The following is a 26,136-nucleotide window of genomic DNA, read 5'->3' as shown; positions in this document are numbered from 1 at the left end:
TCACAGTCTGGGTAAAACAAAGGACAAATCGTCCCCACTTTTACATCCTGAGGTTTACAAAATTCCCTGTACTTGCGGTAAGGTATATACTGGCCAAACATGACAGTCCTTTGGTACTCGTATCAAGGAACATGAATGAAATATTCGTCCCAACCAGCCAGATGAATCAACAATAGGTGAGCACGCTCTATCGTTGGGTCATGATGTCGTGTTCCAAGATGCTCGAGCTGTTACCAACACTAGACACTATAGTTGCAGGATTATACGGGAAGCTGTGAAAATTACATGTAATAAATATCATTTTTGGTCCGTATTGATGATGTAGATTGAAATAATAACATTAAGTTATTTATTAGACCACCTAATCAATACAAAATCGTCTTGGATGATTTACATAAATTTGTTAGCTAATTAGCTAACAAATTTATGTAAATCATCCAAGACGATTTTGTATTGATTAGGTGGTCTAATAAATAACTTAATGTTATTATTTCAAGCTGTGAAAATACGTAGAAATCCTAAAAATTTCAACAGGGACACTGGCTATCAATTAAGTAATAAGTGGCTGCCAGCCATTAAAGATTTATGTATATAGTTCCATTCCCTGTCCCTTCACTATTGTTATTTCGTTTCAGTGTTTTCCAAATTCGTACATTCCTCATCGCCAGATGTTTCATTCCAGGCTTGTGTCAATGTCATACTTTTGTAAGTATATACACCTCTTATGTTATGCGACCCTCTCAGACTGATTCTGATGGTTCCGCCAGCTTCCGCTTCGAACGCTAGTCTGTACCGCGTCCGGAGAGCCATCTGGTGACGGATGGACGTTACCACTTCCACTTCCATTATAACGTCAAAATACAAACCTCATTGTTTGACAAGCCTTTCAAGTGAACAGTCGAGACTCTCTTCTGAAGACGCAGAGCAAAGTTCACCTTATTTTCTTGACACAGTGTAAGCCCAAAAAGCCCATATCATGTCTATAAGTACGGGCCATGAAAGCATCAATGGCAACTTATTTGCCATTTGTTGGTCATGCTTCCTGTCGTTCATATTACCTTCCCAATTGACATTTGGTAAAGTCAGATCACCCGCTACAATCACATTCCTTTCCATATTGTTTCACACATAGCTGATTATCTTTAATTCTGAACCAGTGCCAGCGCTACCCTTTCCCAGTCTGTACACTCCAAAGACATCAAGTTGCCTATTATGTTTACAGATGAGCCTTACACCTAGAATTTCAGGTTTGTCATCTTTAACTTTTTGTAGCTTACAAATTCTTCTTTCACCAGAATGAATACTCCCGAAACTACCATTCCTATCCTATTACTACGATACACACTCCAGTTTCTAGAGAAAATTTCTGCAGCCATTACGTCATCTCTCAGCCATGGCTCAACTCCTATTACAATATCTGGTAAGTATATATCTATTAAATTATTTAATTCTATTCCTTTCTTCACAATACTCCAACAGTTCACTATTAACATTTTTATGTCATCCCTACTTGACTTCCAGATCCCTATACCCTTATCATCGCTCCCTAGACCACTTCACTTCTAATGTGCTACTGACACCACACAGACCAAGACCAGACAACGGTATCAACCTAATTTCAAATAATGCACGTACCCCAGGTTTTATTCACTTAATTCCGGAGAAAATATGCACGGAGTATTCATATACATATGGTAACATTTTAACTTTCCAAAAGCACTTGGTCAACTGAGAACCAGAATTGGACTGATAATAATAATAAAAATTCATGTATTTAAAAAACGCAGTATCATTAACTGCAAACCTAATGCACCAGAAGCTTTGAACAGCTTATACCCATTTTACGAATTAACCTATGAATGGACTGAATCATTTAAATAATAGTTGCCACTGTTTATTTCATTACTCATACGATACATGAGGTAAGAGTCATGGTGGGATCAAATACGGAATGGAAAGATATGAGCGTAACACTCCCAACCCAAATGAATGCCCATACATTTAATAATTTATTGATTGTGACATCATGCAAAGAAAGCTCTACCTCACGATGTAAACTGTGTTGCCAGATTGAACATATACAGAACATTTATGGTCCATAAAGCAGCAGAGTCGATCCTCAGCCCAGACCCAAGATAAGTCCATGTTAAAAATTACTAGTACATTAGAAAACTGGAAGATTTCTCAACAATATATAAAGCTATAATTTTGAAACTGAGTAGGGTAAATATATAATTGAATATAATCTTCATCAGGCTTACAATAGGCTAGCCATATTCAATTTTATAATAAAATTCACAATGATGCTTTCCCCAACATTCTGACATGACTTTACCCATAGTACTCATTTTAAACAGTCAGCTATACCATATTAACGAGTTATGTTTCTAATATCTGCCTACAAACCAATATCTGATTGTAAGTTACCTTCCATTTCGGTTATTGGTCATTGTGGGTGGTAGAAACTAGAAAGATTGATAGGTTAATTGCAATCTTAAATTTAGATAGATTATTTAGATAATACACAATATATTTACCTGATGATGAGTCCTGATATTTGATGCCTGAATTATCTACACTGTACTGCATATTATATCCGAAAATCTGACGTACCTGTAAGAAAGAAGTGTTCAAAGGGGCAGCTGTAACACATGGACTGCTCGTGGAGGAAACACGAGCTGTAGGGGAAGAAGACACAGTGGTAGCAGTAGCAGTGACAGTGATCACAGAAACTGGTGCAGTGCTGACAGGCACACAAGAAACTACACTGGTGACTGGAACATCAGCTGTGATGTTAGTGTTACTGGGTTCTATGTGGGTCATTGTGACTGGCAGCGATGTTGCTGATGTTGTTATTGTTGATGGTGCTGATATTGAAGCTACTGTCCCTGCTCCTGCTGTAGTAACTGTAACTGTTGTTGCTGGTGGTGGTGGTGGTGGTGGTGGTAATTGAGGCGTAGGTTGTGGTGGTGGTGGTGGTGGTGGTGGTAATTGAGGCGTAGGTTGTTGTGGTGGTGGTGGTGGTAATTGAGGAGGCGTAGGTTGTGGTGGTGGTGGTGGTGGTGGTGGTGGTGATGGTGGTGGTTGTAAATGAGATGGCATAACAGGTGGTAGTGGAAGTGGTGGTGATGGTGGAGGTGGTGGTGATGGTGGTGGTAATGCTACTTCTGCCTCTCTTGTGGTAGTGGTGGTAATCGGTGCTGTTATCACTTCTGTTGATAGAATTGGTGTTGCAGGTGATGGTATTGCTGCTGTAGCAGCTGTTATTGTTGGAGCTGCTGTTATTACAGATAGTGTTGCTGCAACAGTTATTGTTGAAGTTGGTAATGTTACTGCTGCTGCTGTTGATGATGTTGTTGTTGTTATTATAGTAGTTGGTGTTGCAGCTAATGTTGTTATAGTAATTGTTGACATTTCTGTTGAATAAGGAGTTACTGTCGCTGGTACTGTCATTCCTGTTGTTCCTGAGGGTGCTATTGGTGTAAACGCAGTAGCACTCGGCAAAAGAGCAGTTTCAGAGCCACTCAAAGATCCTCGAATACGTGCCATTTCCATTTGACAGAAACGCACAACCAGCTCAGCATCAGTAATTTCAGTCTGTAACAAAAGGAAAGGGGGAACAAATTAAAAATATTCTTAAAATTCAAGCAAATGACCCTGAATAATTTGATGGCATGTCTAGAAGCACATGCATTATTCAGGTCATATCCAAGTGGTCTATGTTGTAAGCATCAGCAAATTAATTATGTACTCCTGCAAAGCTAACTTGGAAGTTACATCTTGTTTTCCTAATTAGTCTATATTTTTCAAATAAGGATCATAACCAAGCAATACTATATTCAAGTATGTGCTATAACTATGGAGTAGAAGTTCTTTACCTAATCTGGAAGTTTAATTGGAAATCATTTCATTCTATACATTAGCTGTTGTACCCATTGTTGACAGCACAGTCACTTTGCACGAGGACGATTACGTTTTTACTGACAGTTCACTGAACATTCTACACAGAACTGGGACTTCGAAATATCCGGATATTGTTTTAATGTCTCATATTCAGGGCTTCGTTTCTACTGGTAGGTATGCAGGACAGAGTAACCACCTGCAAACTTGAAATCATAATATGGATATGGGTGCTGTAAAACAACATTTTGGCAATATGAAAACCCAAAAACTAAAATAATAATAATAATAATAATAATAATAATAATAATAATAATAATAATAATAATAATAATAATAATAATATATGCTTTACATCCCACTAACTACCTTTATGGTTTTTGGAGGCACCAAAGTGCCAGAATTCAGTCCCACAGGAGTTCTTTTACGTGCCAGTAAATCTACCAATACAAGGCTGGCATATTTGAGCACATTAATACTACTGGGTCGAACGTGCCAAGTTTGAGCCACTCGACTTGAGAAAAAAAACCAACACTAAAATAACAAGGCACTCAGATTTCTTCCTGCTAACCCGATGATTTCAAAAAAATACAACCTGTGACAATAAAGTTCGGTGAATAGTCCTATACTATCAACATAGATGAACAATGCACAACAGTGATCTTACTGTCCTTCGAAATAGTCCCCTTCCATAACTATGCACTGCTGAGATCGGCGATATATGTCCTAGAAACTAGAGGCAAATCAACTGTTACAACTTTTACAAACAGGAGCTTAAAACTGAATTTGAATATACTTTGGATGAGGTAGTTATCCCAAAAGATGGCAAGTGCAAATACTTAGGTGTGAGATTTGAAAGTAATTTGCACTGGAAGGGTCATGTTGATGACATTGTTGGGAAAGCATACAGATCGTTACATGTCATAATGAGGCTACTTAAAGGATGCAATAAAGAATTAAAAGAAGAAAGTTACTTAAGTATGGTTCGTCCATTATTGGAATATGCAAACAGTGTTTGGGATCCTCACCAAGAATACCTAAGATAAGAAATAGATACTGTGCAGAGGAAAGCAGCAAGATTTGTAACGGGGGATTTCAGGAGAAAGAGTAGTGTATCAGAAATGTTAAAGGAACTTGGGTGGGAAACTTTAAGTAAGAGAAGGGAGAAAACTACACTTACAGGATTATATAGAGCCTATACAAGAGAAGAAGCATGGGGAGATATCCGTGAGAGGCTTCAGTGGAAAATAATTATATCGGCAGGGCAGACCACAAATATAAAATTAGAAAGAATTTTAGCAGAAGCGTTTGGGGTTAATTTTCATTCATTGGGAAGGGTGTGAAGGAGTGGAACAGTTTACCAGGGGTAGTGTTTGATCCTTTTCCAAAATCTGTACAGATATTCAAGAAGAGAATAAACTGCAACAGAGAAAATAAATGAAGTTTTACAGGGCATTCGACCAGTGCAGGTTATTGTAAATTTAAAAAAATGTGTGTGAATAAATTAATTCCATCCCCTGATCTAAGGAGTTTGGACAGCCAAAGTAGGGGACTGCCTGTGGGGGTGAAGTACAGTGGGGACTTCGAGGGCCCTGGGACCGCTATGGTAGCTCTGAAGGCCCTTCAGGAACTCTGAAAAGTGGTGGCAAATGGGGCTCTGGTTAAGACGCAGCAGGTCGTTATGCTACTTAGGTTCCAGAATGGGTAAAAAAAAAAGTAAATAAATGCAATGTAAAGTTTAATCTTATACCAGTTGTATAGTATCATTTGAAGTAATTCCACATACTGTATATCAGTTGACTATATTTGTAAGTAGTACAGGAGATATAAGTAGAATTTTGTAAACAATATAAATTTATTAAGGATGAGCTGTGTGTTTAATAGAAAAAATTGTTAGCGTATATTGTATAATAGGAAAATTTTCTTCTCTTGTTAATTTAATATTTAGTGCTTGACAGTAATGTATTTTAGTGTACCATTTGCCACCGAGGTAGACACCTCATTTGCAAATAAAGTTACTTTGATTTGAACTTTGCAAAAAGGCTTCCTTTGGGATGGTGTTCAAAAGCCTCGTCACGTTTCGTTGGATGTGATGATGATGCTTGTTGTTATAAGGGGCCTAACATCGAAGGTCATCGGCCCCGTCGTTGGATGTCAGGAATATTGTCAAATCTCTTTCATTTCAAAGCGAGTTTGAGTCGTGGGAATAGGAAGAAGTCTGGAGGATTGAGAACAAGCGAGTATGGGCGAGCATTGTACAGTTCAAGAAATTTGGTGTCGCATCTGCCGTTTCGACAAAATCCTGTGAAGCCTCTAAACGTGCCTGCTTCTAATCGTCAGTCAAGTGATGTGGCACAAGATGAGAACACGTTTTCCTCTTCCCTAACTTCTGGGTAACGATTTGTCGCACAGATTCAAGGTTAATCTGCAGTTCATCTGCTATCATGCTCACAGTTAAGCACAGATCATTCGTGATTATTGTCCTCACCTTCTCAATATTTTTGTCACTGACAATGGCATCAAAATGTCATCTTGGTACCTCTCTGCATTTACCGTCGTCTCGAAATAGATAGGCCCAATTATTAGTCTTGCACTAACAGCACACCAAACATCAATCAACAAGAACGCCATTAGAATTTTCTGCACACCAATAGCAAGAGTTATGACTCTTCACACAACCATTAAGATGAAACCAGAACTTTTACATACGAATATACAGTGTTGCAATGATAACTGTCCCACCATGTAACAGCTGAGATTGAGACAGGCAATTCACGCTTGCCAGGTCAAACACATGCAGGCTGCTTACTAGGTCAAGAACTATGTGCGCACCTTCCATACTGCAGCTGCCGTAGCGCAGAGTACAAACACCATGCGTTCGGTCTGGGTTTATATGAAACAACCCTGTATACAGTAACATTAATCTGAGAGAAAAAAATGGGAGGGATCCAATACTTTGAAAAATGAAGACAAGGACCACGAAGGGCGTGAAAATGAAAGACTCCCTAGCCTTCGAATGCTCTCATAGCATTGGGATCGGGAAAGAAGAAGAGTGGACCAAAGGAGGTTAGACAGGATAGAGAAGGTGAGAAGCCTGGCCCAAGTAATTGGAAGAAATGCCAGGACTGAGGGCACAGTGGTTGCCAACCCACACTTCCAAGTTGTAAGTCCCTGGGAAGGTGATACCGTGGGTGTATTTCTACCACCCCCACCTACAGGGGAATGTTTATGCTATTTGCTTTACGTCGCATCGACACAGTTATGTCTTATGGCGACGATGGGATGGGAAAGGCCTAGGAATGGGAAGGAAGCGGCCACGGCCTTAATTAAGGTACAGCTCCAGCATTTGCCTAGTGTGAAAGTGGGAAACCACAGAAAACCATCTTCAGGGCTGCTGACAGTGACTGCAGCTATCGAGCTCGGTGGGATGTTTATGGCACCTTTCTATCTTCCTCTATCCAGCTGGCATTGTTGTTCTTGAACTGTGTTCCAATCCAGGTTTTTTCCTACTTAGAATATTCTTTATCATTTCAACCACCTTATTCTGGGTCTCCCTCTTCCTGTCTGGGTCTCCATCATCTGCTTTGGCATCGCATCATCCTCTTCTCTATCCTCTAAACATGTCCAAACCATTTATTTTGTCTATTCTGTCATAAAGCCTTTCCTCTCCAATTTCCTTCCCAATATCATTTCTTACTCTGTCCTTTCTTCTTTCTCCAATCATAATTTTTAAAAATTTATTTTTGCTCGTCTGGATTTTATCCTCCTCTTCTTTTGTCATTGTCCAGGTCTGTGCTGCATATGTCAGTCTTGGACAGTAGTACATCTTATAAATCACTTCCTTACACTTCATAGGTACTTCCTTCCTTCCTTCCTTCCTCTACACCAGGTTTCTCACACTCCATTAGAATGCACTTCCCTGTTGAATCCTTTTACTGATATCCCTATCCAGCCCTGTATCCTGCACGAGTACCATTCCCAAGTACGGTACCTGAAGATCTTCATAATTTCATGGTTTTATCTCTTTATTTTTGTACGAAATATCTTTCCCTTCCCTTTCTCTTCTAGTCATTACCATTGCCCTTATTTCCATGCTCATTTTCATTCCATAATTTTCAGTAATTTCACTTAACATGTCAAGTTGCCCTTGTACTTTCTCTCTGTTTGCTCTCTACACCACAAAATCATCTTCAAACATCATTACGTTCAGCACCCTGTCCCCATATTTTACCTTTGTCTCGTTCACACTTTTGTCCATAACTATAACAGTGGTCATGATAAAAGGCTATTGAAGGTAAACAAAAATATAACAAGGGTCTCATAGAAATCCATCAATGAACCCTTAGTGTCAAAGTTGAACACTGTAGCAGTACTAAACAGATTCTTATGTCTGCTTGAACTGCTGACAGATTGTGATTACTATAGACCAATGTTAGGCATTACAAATGGCAATATAGGTAGGCGAAAATCCTTGAAAGTATCTTAAAAATAGACACTATTTTATGCACTACATATCTGCAAAATGGGCAGTTAAAATAAAAATATTAATTTTTTTCAAAGGGAGGCAACTAGTCATTTATAAGCATTATACATTACAGTAGGAAAAGTTATCTCTGCTGTGTACAACCTTATCAGTGTTCTCCCTAGAACCATTTTTACAGACTGCCCGGCTAACATAACCTAGATATGTGCTAGTTCCATAATTTTAATATATATTTGAGTTGTTGGGTATTACAAATTTAAATTTAAATACTGTAACACTGTTTATTTAAGTGACAAATCTTCATTATTGTCAAAATAATTGCATCAATTACACCAGAGTTTAAATATTTAGCTTGAATGCCACAGAGATGCGCGCAAGCGGTGCCCAGATTAGCGTGGAATCGCATGTGATTCCACAAGACGTCACAAACCTGTATCGCACTCCACAGCAACAAAATGGTAAGTCCCCCATTACATGATTATGAACGAATAGTAGAACACTAGAAGTTCAAAATGCTCTGTTATGTCTTGTTTGTGATAACACTAAAATAGTTACATTTTACAGTTAATGTTTATCTGTCTGATATTATTAATGCCTAATGCCCTGGGGGGAATTGACTGAAATTTTATCATATCCATTTTTTATACCCTATTTCCCACCTGGCAACTCATTCCTGACACCTGGCTAAGAAAATTTCTGGGGAGAACACTGTTTATGATAAATTGTTTGTATTAAATTTATAAGAATAAAGCATAAGACAGGCATTTTGTCAAACATCTGGTCTCTAGTTCCAACGATCAGCCTGTAACTCCTCCACATGACCCAGTGGAGACTGACATGATGTTTAGTATTTAATTGAACCCCCCTTTCCATACTTCCACACAATACATACAACACCTTATAACATTCTCCAAAAAATTCAGGTCTTAGTGTGTGTTCCAACATTTGGCAACTCGATTGAGGTTAGGTACTAAATATTTTCAGCCTTCTAGTATGTAGAGTGCAAACATTTGCTTTCGGTACTGTTCTATTATATATATTTTGAGTTATTTTTGTGATTTTACATGATGTGAGTAGCCTACTTGATGCCTGTGCAAGATGAATTTCTTTCATTCCAGGTGTAGTTTTTTTCAAGATTTTCTTGTTTCATGAGAGTATGGAGTGAAATTAGTATTATACGTGTTTTTAGTGTGAAGACATAGTATTACAATCATGAACTTCGCTCACATTGAACTAGCTGTTTCAAGTAAACGCACGCGTGTGTGTGTTCGTGTGTTTCTTACCTGTTGAATAAATAAATTCAAAATATAAACTGTGTGCATTATGCTGTGTTTTACTTCTTCCTTTCCTTCTCCAGTTTTCCATTCCCATACATAAAAGCTGTGGGGAGGGTCCAACGAATGAAAGAATGAGGTTATGTTAGATCGTGATTCAATCAATCAATCAATCAATCAATCAATCAATCAATCAATCAATCAATCAATCAATCAATCAATCAATCCTGATCTGCATTTAGGGCAGTTGCCCAGGTGGCAGATTCCCTATCTGTTGTTTTCCTAGCCTTTTCCTAAATGATTTCTGGAAATTTATTGAACGTCTCCCTTGGTAAGTTATTCCAATCCCTAACTCCCCTTCCTATAAATGAATATTTGCCCCAGTTTGTCCTCTTGAATTCCAACTTTATCTTCATAATGTGATCTTTCCTACTTTTATAAACGTCACTCAAACTTATTCATCTACTAATGTCATTCCACGCCATCTCTCCGCTGACAGCTCGGAACATACCACTTATGATACAATTCCTTTAGTTTTGCCAATTGCCACCTTTTCAATACAATAAAAATATATTACAAACTTACATATTTATTATGATGTTTACATGGTACATGTTTCGCTCCTTTTCGTGAGCATCATCAGCCAAACTATCATTAATCTAAGATTGTGTAAAATCATAAAACAATTCTTTTGGTTCAAGATTACTCCTATAAAACTAATTGACAATGTTATAACATTTTAAAAGTCACACAACAACAAAATTATGTCTTAAGTTAACACTTTTTGTCTAAAATCTTCTTCAGTCCAAACATTTTATCGCTGAAACTCATCCGGTGAACATCTTTTAAAATTGTTTAAAAATAAGAATAAAATAAAAAACTTTGAAATCTGGCTAGTTGTGTTGGTTCCCGTTGCTTAACTTGTATAATTGTCATTATGGTCGATAGACTTGTCCTCGTTGCTGGAGGAACATTTATAAAATGTATTGGTATTAATTTATATTATCAATGGGGTAAAATTGTTCGTGAACAAACTTGTTGATGAAACAATTTTTGATGTGATATTGTATTTAAAATGTTTTCGAACGTTCCATAATGGCTCGTTGGTGTATCTGTAATGAAAGATAAAAATTATATGTTTATGGTTTTGATTGTATTTCTGTATAACATCTTATTGGAAGTATTGTCACTTACTTTCCTTTCTGCTGCGTAATTGTTTGGTGTTACTCCTAGCCTCTTGAGAACTATTTCTTGTTATCCTGTTTGCACTTCTTGTGTTGTATGAGTGAGTGTGGATGAGTTTACGTTTTGGTGGGGAGGGGTAAGGGTAAGTTAAGGTAGGCGGCGCATTGGTAGCTGCAGTAGACTGTGGAGGGGATAGTCTAGGGGAAGTGAGGGGAGGAGTTGAGTTTGTTTGTGTCAATAAGCTATTAACTTTTATCGGATTAAAATGTTTATAGAATTTATTTATATCCGATTTGAGTATTTGTATTAGTTCCGGCAATTGTAATAATATGGGATTCTTTATTTCTATTTCGTCATTTAGGTTTTTATTTTTATTGTAATGTTGATCTAAATGAATGTATATGTTTTCCAATTCCGTCATTTCTTTTCCTTTCTCTACTCTTCTTAAGATTTTTAAATCCCTTTCAATAGTTGTAAAACTGTGTCCAGTTTCTTGCATGTGTGTACTCATTGCAAAATGTTTCCTGTGTTTGGCTGCATTTACATGTTCTAGATAACTTATTATAAAGCTTCGGCCAGTCTGGCCAACATATGAAAAATTGCACTCTGTGCACGTGAGCCTATATATTCCAGATCCTTGATATTGATTACTATTTGTATTAACTTTATTGTTGTTGAAGAAAACGTTTCGGTTCGTGTTTTGGGTCTTGAAGGCAATGTTAATATTTTGTTTTTTAAAAATCTTAAGAAGAGATGGCATAACAGGGGGTAGTGGAAGTGGTGGTGATGGTGGAGGTGGTGGTGATGGTGGTGGTAATGCTACTTCTGCCTCTCTTGTGGTAGTGGTGGTAATCGGTGCTGTTATCACTTCTGTTAATAGAATTGGTGTTGCAGGTGATAGTATTGCTGCTGTAGCAGCTGTTATTGTTGATGCTGCTGTTATTACAGATAGTGTTGCTGCAACAGTTATAGTTGAAGTTGGTAATGTTACTGCTGCTGCTGCTGCAGTTTTACAACTATTGAAAGGGACTTAAAAATCTTAAGAAGAGTAGAAAAAGGAAAAGAAATGACAGAATTGAAAAACATATACATTCATTTAGATCAACAATACAATAAAAATAAAAACCTAAATGACGACATAGAAATAAAGAATCCCATCTTATTACAATTACCGGAACTAATACAAATACTCAAATCGGATATAAATAAATTCTATAAACATTTTAATTCGATAAAAGTTAATGGCTTATTGACACAAACAAACTCAACTCCTCCCCTCACTTCCCCTACACTATGCCCTCCACAGTCTACTGCAGCTACCAATGCGCCGCCTACCTTAACTTCCCCTTCCCTCTCCCCACTAAAACGTAAACACATCCACACTCACTCATACAACACAAGAAGTGCAAACAGGATAACAAGAAATAGTTCTCAAGAGGCTAGGAGTAACACCAAACAATTACGCAGCAGAAAGGAAAGTAAGTGACAATTCTTCCAATAAGATGTTATACAGAAATACAATCAAAACCATAAACATATAATTTTTATCTTTCATTACAGATACACCAACGAGCCATTATTGAACGTTCGAGAACATTTTAAATACAATATCACATCAAAAATTGTTTCATCAACAAGTTTGTTCACGAACAATTTTACCCCATTGATAATATAAATTAATACCAATACATTTTATAAATGTTACTCCAGCAACGAGGACAAGTCTATCGACCATAATGACAATTATCAACTGCAGAAAATATTCAATACTGTTATGAAGTTTTAATAACAATTATACAAGTTAAGCAACGGGAACCAACACAACTAGCCAGATTTCAAAGTTTTTTATTTTATTCTTATTTTTAAACAATTTTAAAAGATGTTCACCAGATGAGTTTCGGCAATATAATGTTTGGACTGAAGAAGATTTTAGACAAAAAGTGTTAACGTAAGACATAATTTTGTTGTTGTGTGACTTTTAAAATGTTATAAGATTGTCAATTAGTTTTATAGGAGTAATCTTGAACCAAAAGAATTGTTTTATGATCTTACACAATCTTAGATTAATGATAGTTCGGCTGATGATGCTCACGAAAAGGAGAGAAACATGTACCATGTAAACATCATAATAAATATGTAAGTTTGTAATATATTTCTATTGTATTGAAAAGGTGGCAATTGGCAAAACTAAAGGAATTGTATCACAAATAGATCTTCAATACGGACAAGGAAAATGAAGTTTATAACCTGCAACATACCACTTAGTCGAGCAGCTCTTCTTCTTTCTCTCAATTCTCAATTTAGGAAAGTATTGGCGTTCTGGGGTTTTATATGAATTGTGTTAACATTTTAAGCAATCAATGATGCATTCCTTATTTAATAGATGAAAATTTACATTAAAATATGAACGCTAAAACAAAACAGGCTAGCATAATAAAAGGAATGACAACATACAAATACGGTAATTGAAATTTACTTTTCAAGTAAAAAACATGGGAGTAGCTTGTGATACTACTTTACTACCGAAATACAATCGTTATCTCTATTACAATTAAAAATTTAATAAAGTAACAACTGTCATTATCAAGTTTATAACGAGGTACTAACGTGGTATTTATTTCCTTATGTTGGCAGAGAGCAAGGTGCCTCTATAGCTTCCATGACCTGTTTTCTCAGTGATCTTTATTATACAGGAATGACAGATCTATTTCTCTTGTATGATCCTTGCTCCTGAGCGTTCAGTTTGTTCTGCTGTGCTGTATCCAGTATCTTCACCTCGCGCATGCTGCCTTCTGGAAGCATGTTGCAGTGTCGCTTCATTCTAATTTTTGGGATCCTGCAGAGCAGATGTGTTGTCCATCCTATCTCTTTTCTAACCTCAACATTTCTTACTCTGTCCTTGTCTTCCCTACCATATTCCTCAGGAATTCATCTCACTGGCCTGAATTTTGCTCTCGTTTCTTGCTGTCAAAGTCCAAGTCTCTGATGCATACATAAATATTTAATAAAAGGGATATAGTACATCTTGTACATTATCTCTTTACATTTCATAGGAACTTCTCTGTTCCACACCAGGTTCTTTTGTTTTCTGGTAGAACATATTTCCCACTTGTACACTTCTGCTGTTCTGCTGATCTCCTTATCCAACCTTGCATCTTGCATTATTTCAATTCCCAAATATTTGAAGTATTCAACAACCTCAAGGTTTTGCTCCTAATACTAACAATTCTGCTCCTTCTCCTCTCCTCTTGTCATCACCACTGTTTTGCTCTTCTCCACACTGATTTTCATATCATATTTCTCAATATTGTCATTTAAAGCCTCTAGTTGGATTTGCATTTCTGTATTGTTGATTCCCCAGATCACTAAGTCATCTGCAAACAAAATTTTCATATCCACCCCATATCTTGCCTTTGTTTTATTTAGAATTTCATCCATACCGTTATAAATGTAAGTGGAGACAATACACTTCCCTCTTTTAGTCCAGTTTGGTTTCTAAACCAATCTGTTCTCCCCACTGGGATCTAGACAAAACTGAAACAATTCCTTTACATTGCTCTCATTAGCTCCCTCAATTGCCTTCCACATCCTTTTCTTTCCAGCGTTTCCTAAACCTTTTCTCTATGAACACTATCACATGCCTTCTCTATACCAAGGAATACCGTCACAAGATCCTTTCCATATACCACAATTTTTCCATCAGTAATCTCATGATAAATATAGGGTTTATCGTTGACCTGTCCTGTTGAAATCCATACTGCTCTGCTCCTAAATGTCTTCCCACCCTTCCCCTCACCCTCCTTTCTATTATTCTCTCCAATATCTTGGTTACTTGTGACAACAGTGAAATTCCTCGATAGTTGTCACATACCTTCCCGTCACCTTTCTTAAAAGAATACTAGTACTGTATTATTACACCTTTACACACATCATTGGGTACTTGCTTTTTCTTCCATATACACCTCAGTAGCCTATATAACCAACACAGATCAACAGGTCCTGCTGCCTTTATAATTTCCACACATATGTAATCTATTCCTGCTGTATGTCTTGTTTTCATTTGTTTAACAGCCATTTCCACCTCTGCCATTGCAATATCACACTCCATTTCTAGATCAACCTCATTTACCACTACACTCTCTTCTGCATCATTTCTCACATTCAGGAGTTTCAGGAGTTTCTATTCTTCATAACCTCTGGGTCTGTTGTTATATTTTGACTCTCATCCTTCACTTGTTTTGTGTAGTTTTTTCTTTTCTCTTATTTTTTACAAATCCATACAACATCCTTTTCCAACTCTTGGCTGAATCGCTCCCAACATTTCCAACATTTTTCTTTTCCTTATGTACTACTTTTTTACATTTACTTTTAATTTGCTGATACTCAATCTTACTTCCTTCTTTCTTTCTTATCTCTATTCAGTCCTTGCCATGTTTTCTTCTTTCATTTAACAACCTCCTTCACCTTTCCATTCCACCAAGGTGTCTCCTTTTCCTTCACTCTCGCTGAAGTTCTGCCACAAATCTTCTCTGCAGAGCTTGCAAATGTTTTTATTTTTTTTAATTTTTAATTTGGTCCATTTCTTCTACACTTTCTATTTTGGATATAGGGATGGGCTGTTTTAAATTCTCCTGAATTCTTTTATCTTCTAATTTCTATAATTTTATTTTTTTCTGTCTTATTTCTTTTTAGTCTCATAATTTTACATATTTTCAATTTTGCTACCACTACTCTGCGGTCTCCATCAAATACCTCACTTAGTAGTGTTGTTACAACCAATAACTGTTTCCGATTTATTTTCTCAACCAAAAAGTAATCAATAACCGTTTTCGTCCTTTTACTCCAGCCATATCTAGTGATCTTTCTACTATTCTTCTTTCTAAGCTAAGTATTACCCAAAATCATTCCATTTCTCTCACAAAAATCAATCAACTTATCTCCCTTGCTGTTTCATTCTCCATATCCAAATGGACCAATCCCTTCTTCTTTACCAATTCTCTCATTTCCAACCAACGCATTGAGGTCTCCCATGACTTATCACTTCCACATAGGTGATTTCTTCCTCGAGTGTCTCCAAGAATTCCTCTATATTTTCCTCACTGTTTCCAGTTTTGGGTGCATAAACTTGAACGAAATCTTTCACTTCTTCTTCTGTCCTCAGTCGTACTCTGATTATTCAATCGCTAACATAGTCTACCCTATCCACATTTTCATTCAGGATTTTGTTAACAATCATTCCTACTCCATTCTTTGCCTTACCTCTTCCACTCCAGTATAGGGTATACACTCTGCTCATCCTCTTCACTCTCTTTCCCCTCCACTTGACCCCTCTCAGCCCCATCATTGAAACATTCTCTTTCTCTATAAAATCAATCAACTCCTCTGATTTTCCTGTCAGGGTCACAATCTTTATTATTCCCACCTTCATAATATTAACCACTGGTTGCCCACTTATCACAGCTCCCCCAGTACAAGAACTGCACGCTGCTTTTAGCAGGGTATGCCCTAACCTTTTCCAAGGCCGATAATTACCACTTTAGACTATTAGACTATTGTTACGATGGGGTCACCACTCCCAAAGGCATTTTAGAGTTACTTCCAGCAATTATTCAGGCCACCCCTTACATGGGAAACAGATGCTGTTGCAGCCGCCCCTAACATGGGAAACAAACGCTGCTGATGTTTAATGTACTCATACTATTCCTCGAGTACTGGGCTGCCTCTTACGCAATCTCCACTGTTCCAAAGTCCATCTTCTCCGCTGTAGATTCCGTTGAGGTCTTCGCTCGCAACCCTCAGCTGGGATCCTTGCCAGATGCTACACACCTAGTCAGTGTGCTCTGGGACTCACATAGGCAGGGCTGTGCCTGAAGAGGGTCTTTACCTGCTACCTGCAATATTTGTTCTTATCAGTGGTAAACATCGAAATTAACGCATTATTTTTTTTCATAACATTGTCATGTAAACAGCCGCCTGCAACCATGAGCCACATTCTTGTGGTCTGCTATAATACGTTATCAAATGTTCCGGTATTGGGATAATTATTCACTTCACCTCAAGTAGGCCTCTCGATGCCCTGGGATTATGTAGTTTTTCCCCATTTCATGTTTATTAGGTACTCTCGCGGAAGTGTAGACTGTTCTGGAATTTACAGAAGCATGTCTTTGTCTGCGAGTGGGGTGATTACTGTAGACGTGTGCGTGAGCATATTAGTTTTATTTTCAGATTGGAAATTCGTTCTCTGAACTACTGTGCATGCCCCCTTTTGGTAGTGTGTTGCAGCATGGTTTCATTCTAATTTTTAGGATCCTGTAGAGTGGACACGTTGTCCAGGAGCTCTGTGCCCATGGGAAGCTCTAGTAACCAAAATGTAGTCGAAGCTACAACAATATATACTAAATATTCACTTAAATTACCAGCAGACCATAAATAATTAATTTACCTAGTGTTATTTAAGCTGCTTAAAAAAAAAATCCATTACTTTTTTTTGTTTTGCATTCTCCTACACCTTATTTTCTTCTTTATGTCCATTCTGATCTTTCTAATTACATGAATGTCTGAAAAATCTGTATCGTCCTCTTGCTCCAAGAATTCCATTAAGGTTTCAGCCGACTCCAGTGCGGTCTGAAGCGGTACGCAATTGTCTGTGACGCACTCTTCTTTCTCATCCCCCTCACTTTCACTTGTCACTTTGCAGCTGACTGCTGAGTTCCCATTCGCGCTTTTCTGTACTATTTTGTCATCAGTTAAAATGTGATGCCCAGGCAATACATTGTCAGCGTGAAGCCGCTCCTCACTGTTACTTTCATCCACTCCTCCAAAATGAATGTTATTTTCAATAGTCTTCGGGATATCTTTGATCATCAATCCCTCGTTTTCATTTTCCTCAGTGAACCCATGAAAATTGTCTGCGAGCTCTTCGACATCAACATACAATTTTCTCCATGATCGAGTGATATTCTGAGCGGTTACTAGATCCCATGATTTCCGGGCAAGATAGAACTACTTTAAGATTGAGTTTTTTTTCCAGAACTCAACCATCAATGTTCCTTTGGAAAGTAACAGGCCTAGCAATTCCCGCTTATAATGCGCCTTAAAGGTTGCGATGATGCCTTGGTCCATGAAGTTACATTAGGTGGCAAATAGGAAACAAAATTGTTTCCATCCTCTGATTTCAACTCTGTATGAACAGGGTGAGAGGGTGCATTATCAAAAAAGGATGGCCTTTAATGGCAAGCCTTTGGACGTCAAGAAATCTCGAACCCGCGCAACAAACTTATTATGGAACCAAGTCCTGAAAATATCGCATCATCCATGCAGATTTGTTATGACAATAATCTACTGGGAAATATTTCATCACTGTTCCTTTGAAAGAACGCAAATTTATTGCTTTACCAAGAACAGCAAATTTTAATTTATGGTTGCCACTAGCGTTCGCATAGCAGAAGATGGTAACGCCCTCTTTACTAGATTTGTGACCAGGAGCTGATTTATCTTCAGCAGCTGCTAGTATTTTACTGGGTAAGCACTTCCAATAAAGTCCAGTTTCATCATCATTGTACACTTGACTTAGAACAAAATTGTATCTCTCAATTATACGCTTAAACTCCTATCTAAAATTTTCTGCTGCTCTGCTGTCACCACTTACTTTTTCTCCTTCGATGTTTAATTCTTGAATGCCATGTCTGTCCTTAAATCTCTGTAGCCAACCATTGGACGCTGGTGAGGATCCTGAGAGTGAAAAATTTGTGCCTGCCTTGTTATCATCGGACCACTAATAGGTAAACCTTCACTTCTCTTTTGCTGAAACCATGTGAATAACGCAGCATCCAGTTCTTTTAAAGATGATGCTTTCATTGTTTTTCTTTTAGCGAGTCCATGCGAACTGTCAGGCCTCGCCTCAAACTGCAATACTTTGTCTTTATTCTTCATTGGGTCCTGCACTGTTGTCACACCCACACCGAACTCTGACGCTAAATTTGAGACTAGTTCGCCTTTCTTTAACCGTTCAATTATATTAACTTTATTTTGTATGGTTAAAACTACACATTTTCATTTTACTGCACATTTCGATCTCAACATTTCTCAGCTGTTAGAACGGAAAATAAATGTTCAACTTTTTCACTCACTCTCACATTTCCTTACTTTGCACTACAGTACAGAATGTTGCTTACCTGTCTACTAATAGCAGAGGTTGACTATGACGGACCGCTTGGCTGGTTTCTGATTCCTGTGCATTGTGAAATATTTACGATGCAGTAGCCTGTGGTGAAAATATTTAACCTTGACAGAAAACGATATGAAAGATCTACATATGGTACTCAGCGATCTTACACGCTACCAAATAAGTTGTAGGTATCACTCTGAAGTAGAAAAGACCAGCATACCGTACTCTACCCTCCATGGGCAGGGAAAGGTCATATTACAGTACATTATTTGTCAACAATGGAATGGATAATAAAGTTTGTGAACGTTGAATTTGAATAGCATCCCTCTTCTTTTGTAACAGTTAAAAGTGAAATAATTTTACACAACCGAAAATTACATGGTAAAAAAATGTATGAAGTCATGTCTCCAATGCCGATTGCTGGTCTATGCGCGTGTATGTACAGTAACGTTATGATCGTGGAGTCGGAGAGTCAATGTACAGTCGCTCCAAAACAGAATACTGTATCAAGATATCTTGACGTCAAGAGCCGGGCTGGATGGTTGTGACGATGGACTTGTGACCCCAACTTGGCAGGTTCGATCCTAGCTCAGTCCGGTGGTATCTGAAGGTGCTCAAATATGTCAGCCTCCTGTCGGTAGATTTACTGGCACGTAAAAGAACTCCTGCGAGACAAAATTTTGGCACCTCGGCGTCTCCAAAAACCGTCAAAGTGGTTAGTAGGATGTACAACCAATAATGTTATTATTATTAGCCGGCCCCGTGGTGTAGGGGTAGCGTGCCTGCCTCTTACCCAGAGGCCCCGGATTCGATACCCGGCCAGGTCAGGGATTTTTACCTGGACCTCAGGGCTGGTTCAAGGTCCACTCAACCTACGTGATTCGAAATGAGGAGCTATCTGAAGGCGAGATAGCGGCCCCGGTCTAGAAAGCCAAGAATAACGGCAGAGAGAATTCATCATGCTGACCACATGACACCTCATAATCGGTAGGACTTTGGGCTGAGCAGCGGTTCCTTCATAGGCCAAGGGCTGAAGTGCCACGGGGTTTGGTTTTGGTATATTATTATTATTATTATTATTATTATTATTATTATTATTATTATTATTATTATTATTATTATTGCCATCAAGAGTATGCTCATTCACTTTTGGAGCGAATGTACATTGCTTTTAAAAAAAGAGATTTTGTTTGCGATGGATAATCCGCAGAACGGTTATTCATGGGACGGATAATTGAGGTTTTACTGTAATCACAAACAATAGTTCCTGATGTGCAAATAAAAGTTTTTCTTCCCCTCAGGTGCCAGATTTGCTAAAAGACGAGATGCTGAGCAGCCGATTACTAAATCATCATCAGCTTTCTGATTCTCTCTTTTATGACAGACCACATCTAAAACTGTAGGATATTTTTTTATAACCAATGGCTTAACAAACCTACACAGGATGTTCTTCAACATATCAGTCAGCATGGATCTTAGGACATGAATGTGAGGTGCTTGAGACTGAAGAACTTTATTAGTTTTCTCAAAAGTAGGGATATAGGGATAACAAATGCCAGAAATAAGCAAAATGCTTTATTAAAGTTTGAAGACAGAAAAAGAAACAGTCTCTCCTCTCGTGAAATACTGGCAGTGCAACTAGGCTCCTTTATTTTCTTCACAGATGGAGATGAACTGCTCTCCGCCATCCTTTTTCCAGAAATAACAGAAGCTTGGTCTTGTACTCTGACAAGGACCATGATCCATTTCCGTATCTTAATGTGCCCTTAGCTTGGGGATTTGGAAATACTTCAAGAGATGTGTTTGTGCTGTTGGACCGTTTTACCTCATCCATTAAAAACTCTGCAGTGGCTCCCACTCTGAAATCAATCTTTCCAAACATTTCCCCAAGGATAATTGTTCTTCAAATTACGAATTATCCAAATTTCGAATTAAAAAATTTAAATAACATGCAAAACCATACCTCGTGTTTTCGGGAACAAGAGATTCTTCGAATTAGGTGGCATTTTGAATTAACCAATTTCGAATTATCAAGGTTCTACTGTAATAAAAAATCTCAGGAAGGGAGGGAGGGAGGGAGGGAGGGAGGGAAAAGGGATATGAAGTGTTTTGGGTAATTCAGGTGAACTCATTGTAATCACTGGACAGGTGGAGGGAATATTTGAAAATCATCTCAGCATAAAAGGAAATCTTCCTGGTGATGTGAACAACCAAGCTCATGGGGAGGAGGAAAATTATGTTTGTGTGAAATTATGCCAGAGAAAGTGGAAAAGATGGTAAATAAACTCCACTGTCATAAATCAGCAGGAATAGATGAAATTAGACCTGAAATGGTGAAGTATAGTGGGAAGGCAGAGATGAAATGGCTTCGCAGAGTAATAAGATTAGCATGGAGTGTTAGTAAGGTACCTTCAGATTGGACAAAAGCAGTAATTGCACCTATCTATAAGCAGTCATCAGAGAAGAAATGAAGAACTACTTCAATATTTTATTAAATGGAGAAAGTCTTCAAAATGATATCACTGAAGACTGAAGTTTAAGTGCAAGTGATGGAGCACACCACCAGCTAACATGGCTAGAAGAGGAGTTTCAGCTGATGAACATGAGAAATGGTAAGTCCCCAGGGTTTGATGACCTCACCGCTGAAATGATGAAGGCAGCTGGAGTACAAGGTATACAATGGCTGTATAGAGTACTCTCTGTCATCTGGAAAGAGAACAGGATACCAGAGGATTGGATGAAAGGTATCAATTATCCCCCTGTATAAAAAGGGAGACAGGAAGAAATGTGGACATTATAGAGGTATCACATTACTTTCCCACTCTCTTAAACTTCTGGAGAAGGAAACTGAAAGAAGAATCAGGAACAGAGTTGAACCGTTATTAGAGGAGGAGCAACAAGGGTTCAGGAAGAACAGAAGCACTACAGACCTGATATTTGCCATCAGAATGCTAACAGAGAAACACTGGGAATATGGCAAGAACTTAAGTGATGGTTTTTATGGACATCGAGAAGGCCTACAACAGTGTGCCTAGAGAGATAATCTGGGAATAGAGTCAGGCTACCGTATGTGACAGTAGACGGTACTACCTGCGACTGTCTGGCCGAGGGTCAGGCGGCCAGTACCAAACCTGGTAAACTAGGGGAGAACCAACGGCTACGGGCGGATGAGCTCTCCCTTAGTAGGTTTGATGAAGCCTTTGTGTAGGAAATGACACATAAATTCATCAAGTTCAGGGCACTCTCTTGCCCTTGGGGTGGAAAACTTCCCCTAAATGCGGATGAACCATATTTAGTCAACGGCATAGAAAATCCTCAACGGCGGACCAGGCGTAAGGACAGGAAGTCCCTCCTCGGCTGGAATGGCGGACGAAGGCTGCAGTGACTAGGAACCCTCCAATCGTCTTGCATCGGCTTGCCATTGAAAACAGTTCTTAAGTCATCAAATACAGTGCGTTTGTTGAAGTGCACCAACACTCTCACTCTAAAGGAATCTCACGCACAGCAGTCTTCCAACAACAGATTGACTCTTCCAAAAAGTCCCGCGGCGATCAGGAAGTTGCGACGGGGGCAGGATTGTGATGTCTGGAAGCCTCTAGTGATAACTTGGCACGTAGGCGGTAGATGTGTGATCGGTCGTCTTGCTTACGATTGTGGCTGTAGAGCAATTCGGTTGCTGCATCTACGACTGAGCAGTCCTATTTAGGGTCCACTCTGCTCACCTCACATGGGGAAGGGGCTAAAAAAGGTGCCCTAAACATAGTCAGCCACTTCTAGTACCGATTGGATAGCCGCGTCCAATGGTATCACCTCAATGCGGTCGAACAAGAAAGAAATTATATTTTGCTACATGGAACGTAAGAACACTTAATGATGACCCTTCAAATGAGAGACCTGAAAGGAGAACAGCCCTTGTGGGTAGAGAGTACGAAGATACAATATCGACATAGCAGCACTCCAGGAGACCCGTCTTGCTGAAGAAGGTCAGTTGAATGAAAACGGAGCAGGATACACTTTCTTCTGGAACGGTAAACACATGGAGTAGGCTTTGCTATTAAGTATAAGCTTCTCAGAGACCTGCAGGAGCTTCCAACTGGACGTAATGAACGCATCATGACATTAAGACTTCGATTAAATGGCGACCAGCATGCCACAGTAATTTGCGCATGTGCCCCCACATTACATTCTGATGATGACATCAAAGAAACATTCTATTCAGATCTGGATGACATCGTATCAAACATCAATCGACTAGATAAAATCATCTTGCTTGGTGATTTTAATGCCAGAGTGGGAAAGGACCATAAAGTATGGAATGGTGTCATTGGCAAGGAGGGAGTTGGCAGTGAAAACTCCAATGGTATTAGACTCCTCTCAAAATGTGCTGAGCATGGGTTGATAATCACCAACAACATCTTTCGCCAAAGGGATCGCTTCAAAACTTCATGGCAGCATCCTAGATCGAAACACTGGCACCTCATTGACTATGTGATTGTCCGCAAGCAAGATCTACGCGATGTTCTCATCACCAAAGCAATGACGGGAGCTGATGACTGTTGTTGGACAGATCACCGACTTATTAGATCAGTGATGTATTTGTCACTGTCAACCCACAGGAGGAAGCAACGGAAGAGCTTCAAGCATACTTTTGACACCGAGAAGTTTGGCAATGCAGAAATTACTTCAAAATACAGAGAGCTCCTTCAGCGGACTTTGCCGAAGGAATATCAACCTGATGTAACGCAACACTGGGAGAGCCTGAAGACCACTATTCAAGATGCTTGCAAAGAAACAGTACGATATAAGACCAGAAAACATCAGGACTGGTTTGATGAAAATGATGAAGAAATTGAAGCACTGATCTCAGAGAAGAGAAAAGCTTTCCAAGCATGGCGAAGGGACATGAACTCCCACTCTAAGAAACAAGCCGTAAATATTGCCAAAGCGAATGTCCAAAGAGAAACCCGTGAGCTCAAGAATGCATGGTGGACAGCAAAGGCAAGAGAGTTGGAATATCTAGCAGATCAAGATTCACGACAGTTCTTCCAAGCAACAAAAGCAGTTTATGGTCCCACCACCTTTGGGAGGAATCCTCTTTGGTCCAGCGATATGAGTGTACTTTTAAAAGATCAGCACTCCATCATGAATAGGTGGAAAGAGCATTTTGAAGACCTCTTGAACCAGGATTCGATTATTGATGAACAGGTGTATGATATATATTAAAACAAGCTCCCATCAATGATGAACTTGGCTAACCACCAACATTAGATGAAGTTAAGCATGCTGTCAATCAAGCAACGCGTCACAAAGCCTCTGGTCCTGATGGTATACCAGTGAAAGCTCTCAAAGAAGGTGGTGAGAAACTAGTAAGACACATACATGAACTGATTGTCAACATTTGGAGCACAGAAGAAATGCCTCCTGACTTCAGAGACAGTCTGGTAGTTCCCATATTTAAGAAAGGGGATCGAACAAACTGCAGTAACTATCGGGGAATATCCTTACTGTCGTGCCTGGGAAAGCTTATTGCTCGAATCTTGGCAAATCGTATTGTACCCCTGGTGGAGAAAATACTTCCAGAGACTCAGTGTGGCTTCAGGCCTTCTAGAGGAACCACAGATATGATATTCACAGCTCGTCAACTCCAGGAAAAATTCAGAGAACAAAATAGACCTCTTTATATTGCCTTTATTGATCTTACTAAGGCATTTGACTCTGTGAACCGAGAAGCTTTGTGGAAAATTTTAGCTCTATATGGCTTTCCGTAGAAATTTATTGCCATCTTGAAATTGCTCTACACTGATATGATGGCAGCTGTCATTGGCAACGGCTCTATTGGAGAGCCATTCCATATCAATACCGGTGTTAAGCAAGGCTGTGTGATAGCCCCCACTATGTTTTCCTTGTATGTTGCCACTGTCATGGAACTTGTCAGAGATGATCTCCCTCCAGGAATTCATATAACTTACAGGATGGATGGTAAACTTTTTAATTTGAGCCGTTTAAAAGGCAGGAACTCTGACATCGTCTGCAGCATTAGTTGAGTTACAGTACGCTGATGATAATGCTGTCGTAGCTCAGACACAAGAAGAGCTTGTGAGAATCCTGAATGCTTTCTCTGCTGCGTACAACAAGATCGGACTCAAACTGAATACCAGCAAAACACAGATCCTATACCAACCAGCCCCTGGGGAAGGTCAAAGAGATATCAATGTCACAATTGATGGAGTGAGCCTTCAAGTTGTAAACACCTTCCCATACCTTGGCAGCACCCTCTCATCAAGTGCAAATATAGATTCAGAAATCCAACACAGAATTAACCGTGCAGGAGCATCCTTTGCTAAGTTAAGATCTCGAGTTTTTGACAATCACGATGACAATATCACAACAAAGATTCTTGTGTACAATTCTGTTGTAGTTCCAACCTTACTCTACGGATTTGAATCCTGGACATGCTACAGTCGACACCTTAAGAAGCTGGAACAGTATCATCAATGTTGCTTGAGGAGAATACTGCAAATAACTTGGCAAGACAGGCGCACAAATATCAGCGTTCTTGAAGAGGCACACACCACCAGTATAGAATTGATGGTTTCAATACGCTAGCTACGATGGACAGGCCACGTAGTTCGCATGCCCAATAATCGCATTCCCAAACAAGTGTTTTACTCTGAGCTATCAGTAGGTAAACGCTGTGTAGGCGGTCAGAGGAAGCGATTTAAAGATTTAATCAAGGCTAACTTGAAGAGATGTAACAATGATGTTGATAACTGGGAGAGCTTAGCGCTTGACTGTTCATCCTGGAGATCACTAGTCCATTACGGCACACTGTCTTTTGAAGAAAACCGCCGACGTACAGCGAATGACAAGAGGCAACGTAGGAAAGAAAAAGAAGTGCTGAGAAGACATAGAAATAACATGACTGCTCCACCTGGGACTACCTGTCATCACTGTGGCAAATTGTGTAACTCCCGCATTGGACTGTATACGAACACATAGATGAAGAGACATCCTACCTGGAAGATAAACCTACTTGATTACGAGTGTTTGCTATCATCATCATCATCATCATCATCATCATCAATCTGGGAATGCCTAGAAGGTATAGGCGTGCCGAACTTCCTCAT

The 26,136-nt window shown here is 39.0% G+C and overlaps 1 protein-coding gene across 1 annotated transcript in view; it reads right to left on the bottom strand.

The window, feature by feature from the left end:
- The window catches only part of LOC136863554 (calcineurin-binding protein cabin-1), a 609,489-nt gene that overhangs the window by 27,987 nt on the left and 555,366 nt on the right, over positions 1–26,136 (bottom strand). Inside the window, exons 30-34 of the mRNA XM_068225987.1 lie at positions 18,599–18,840; positions 18,238–18,410; positions 14,067–14,216; positions 11,606–11,799; positions 2,884–3,597 (exon numbers count right to left, since the gene is read on the bottom strand). Coding sequence (XP_068082088.1) covers positions 2,884–3,597; positions 11,606–11,799; positions 14,067–14,216; positions 18,238–18,410; positions 18,599–18,840 — 1,473 coding nt within the window. The remainder of the gene's footprint in view (positions 1–2,883; positions 3,598–11,605; positions 11,800–14,066; positions 14,217–18,237; positions 18,411–18,598; positions 18,841–26,136) is intronic.

Source organism: Anabrus simplex, chromosome 2, assembly GCF_040414725.1.
Source record: "Anabrus simplex isolate iqAnaSimp1 chromosome 2, ASM4041472v1, whole genome shotgun sequence".
Lineage (NCBI taxonomy): Eukaryota > Metazoa > Arthropoda > Insecta > Orthoptera > Tettigoniidae > Anabrus > Anabrus simplex.
This window is presented reverse-complemented; position numbering and strand designations above follow the sequence as displayed.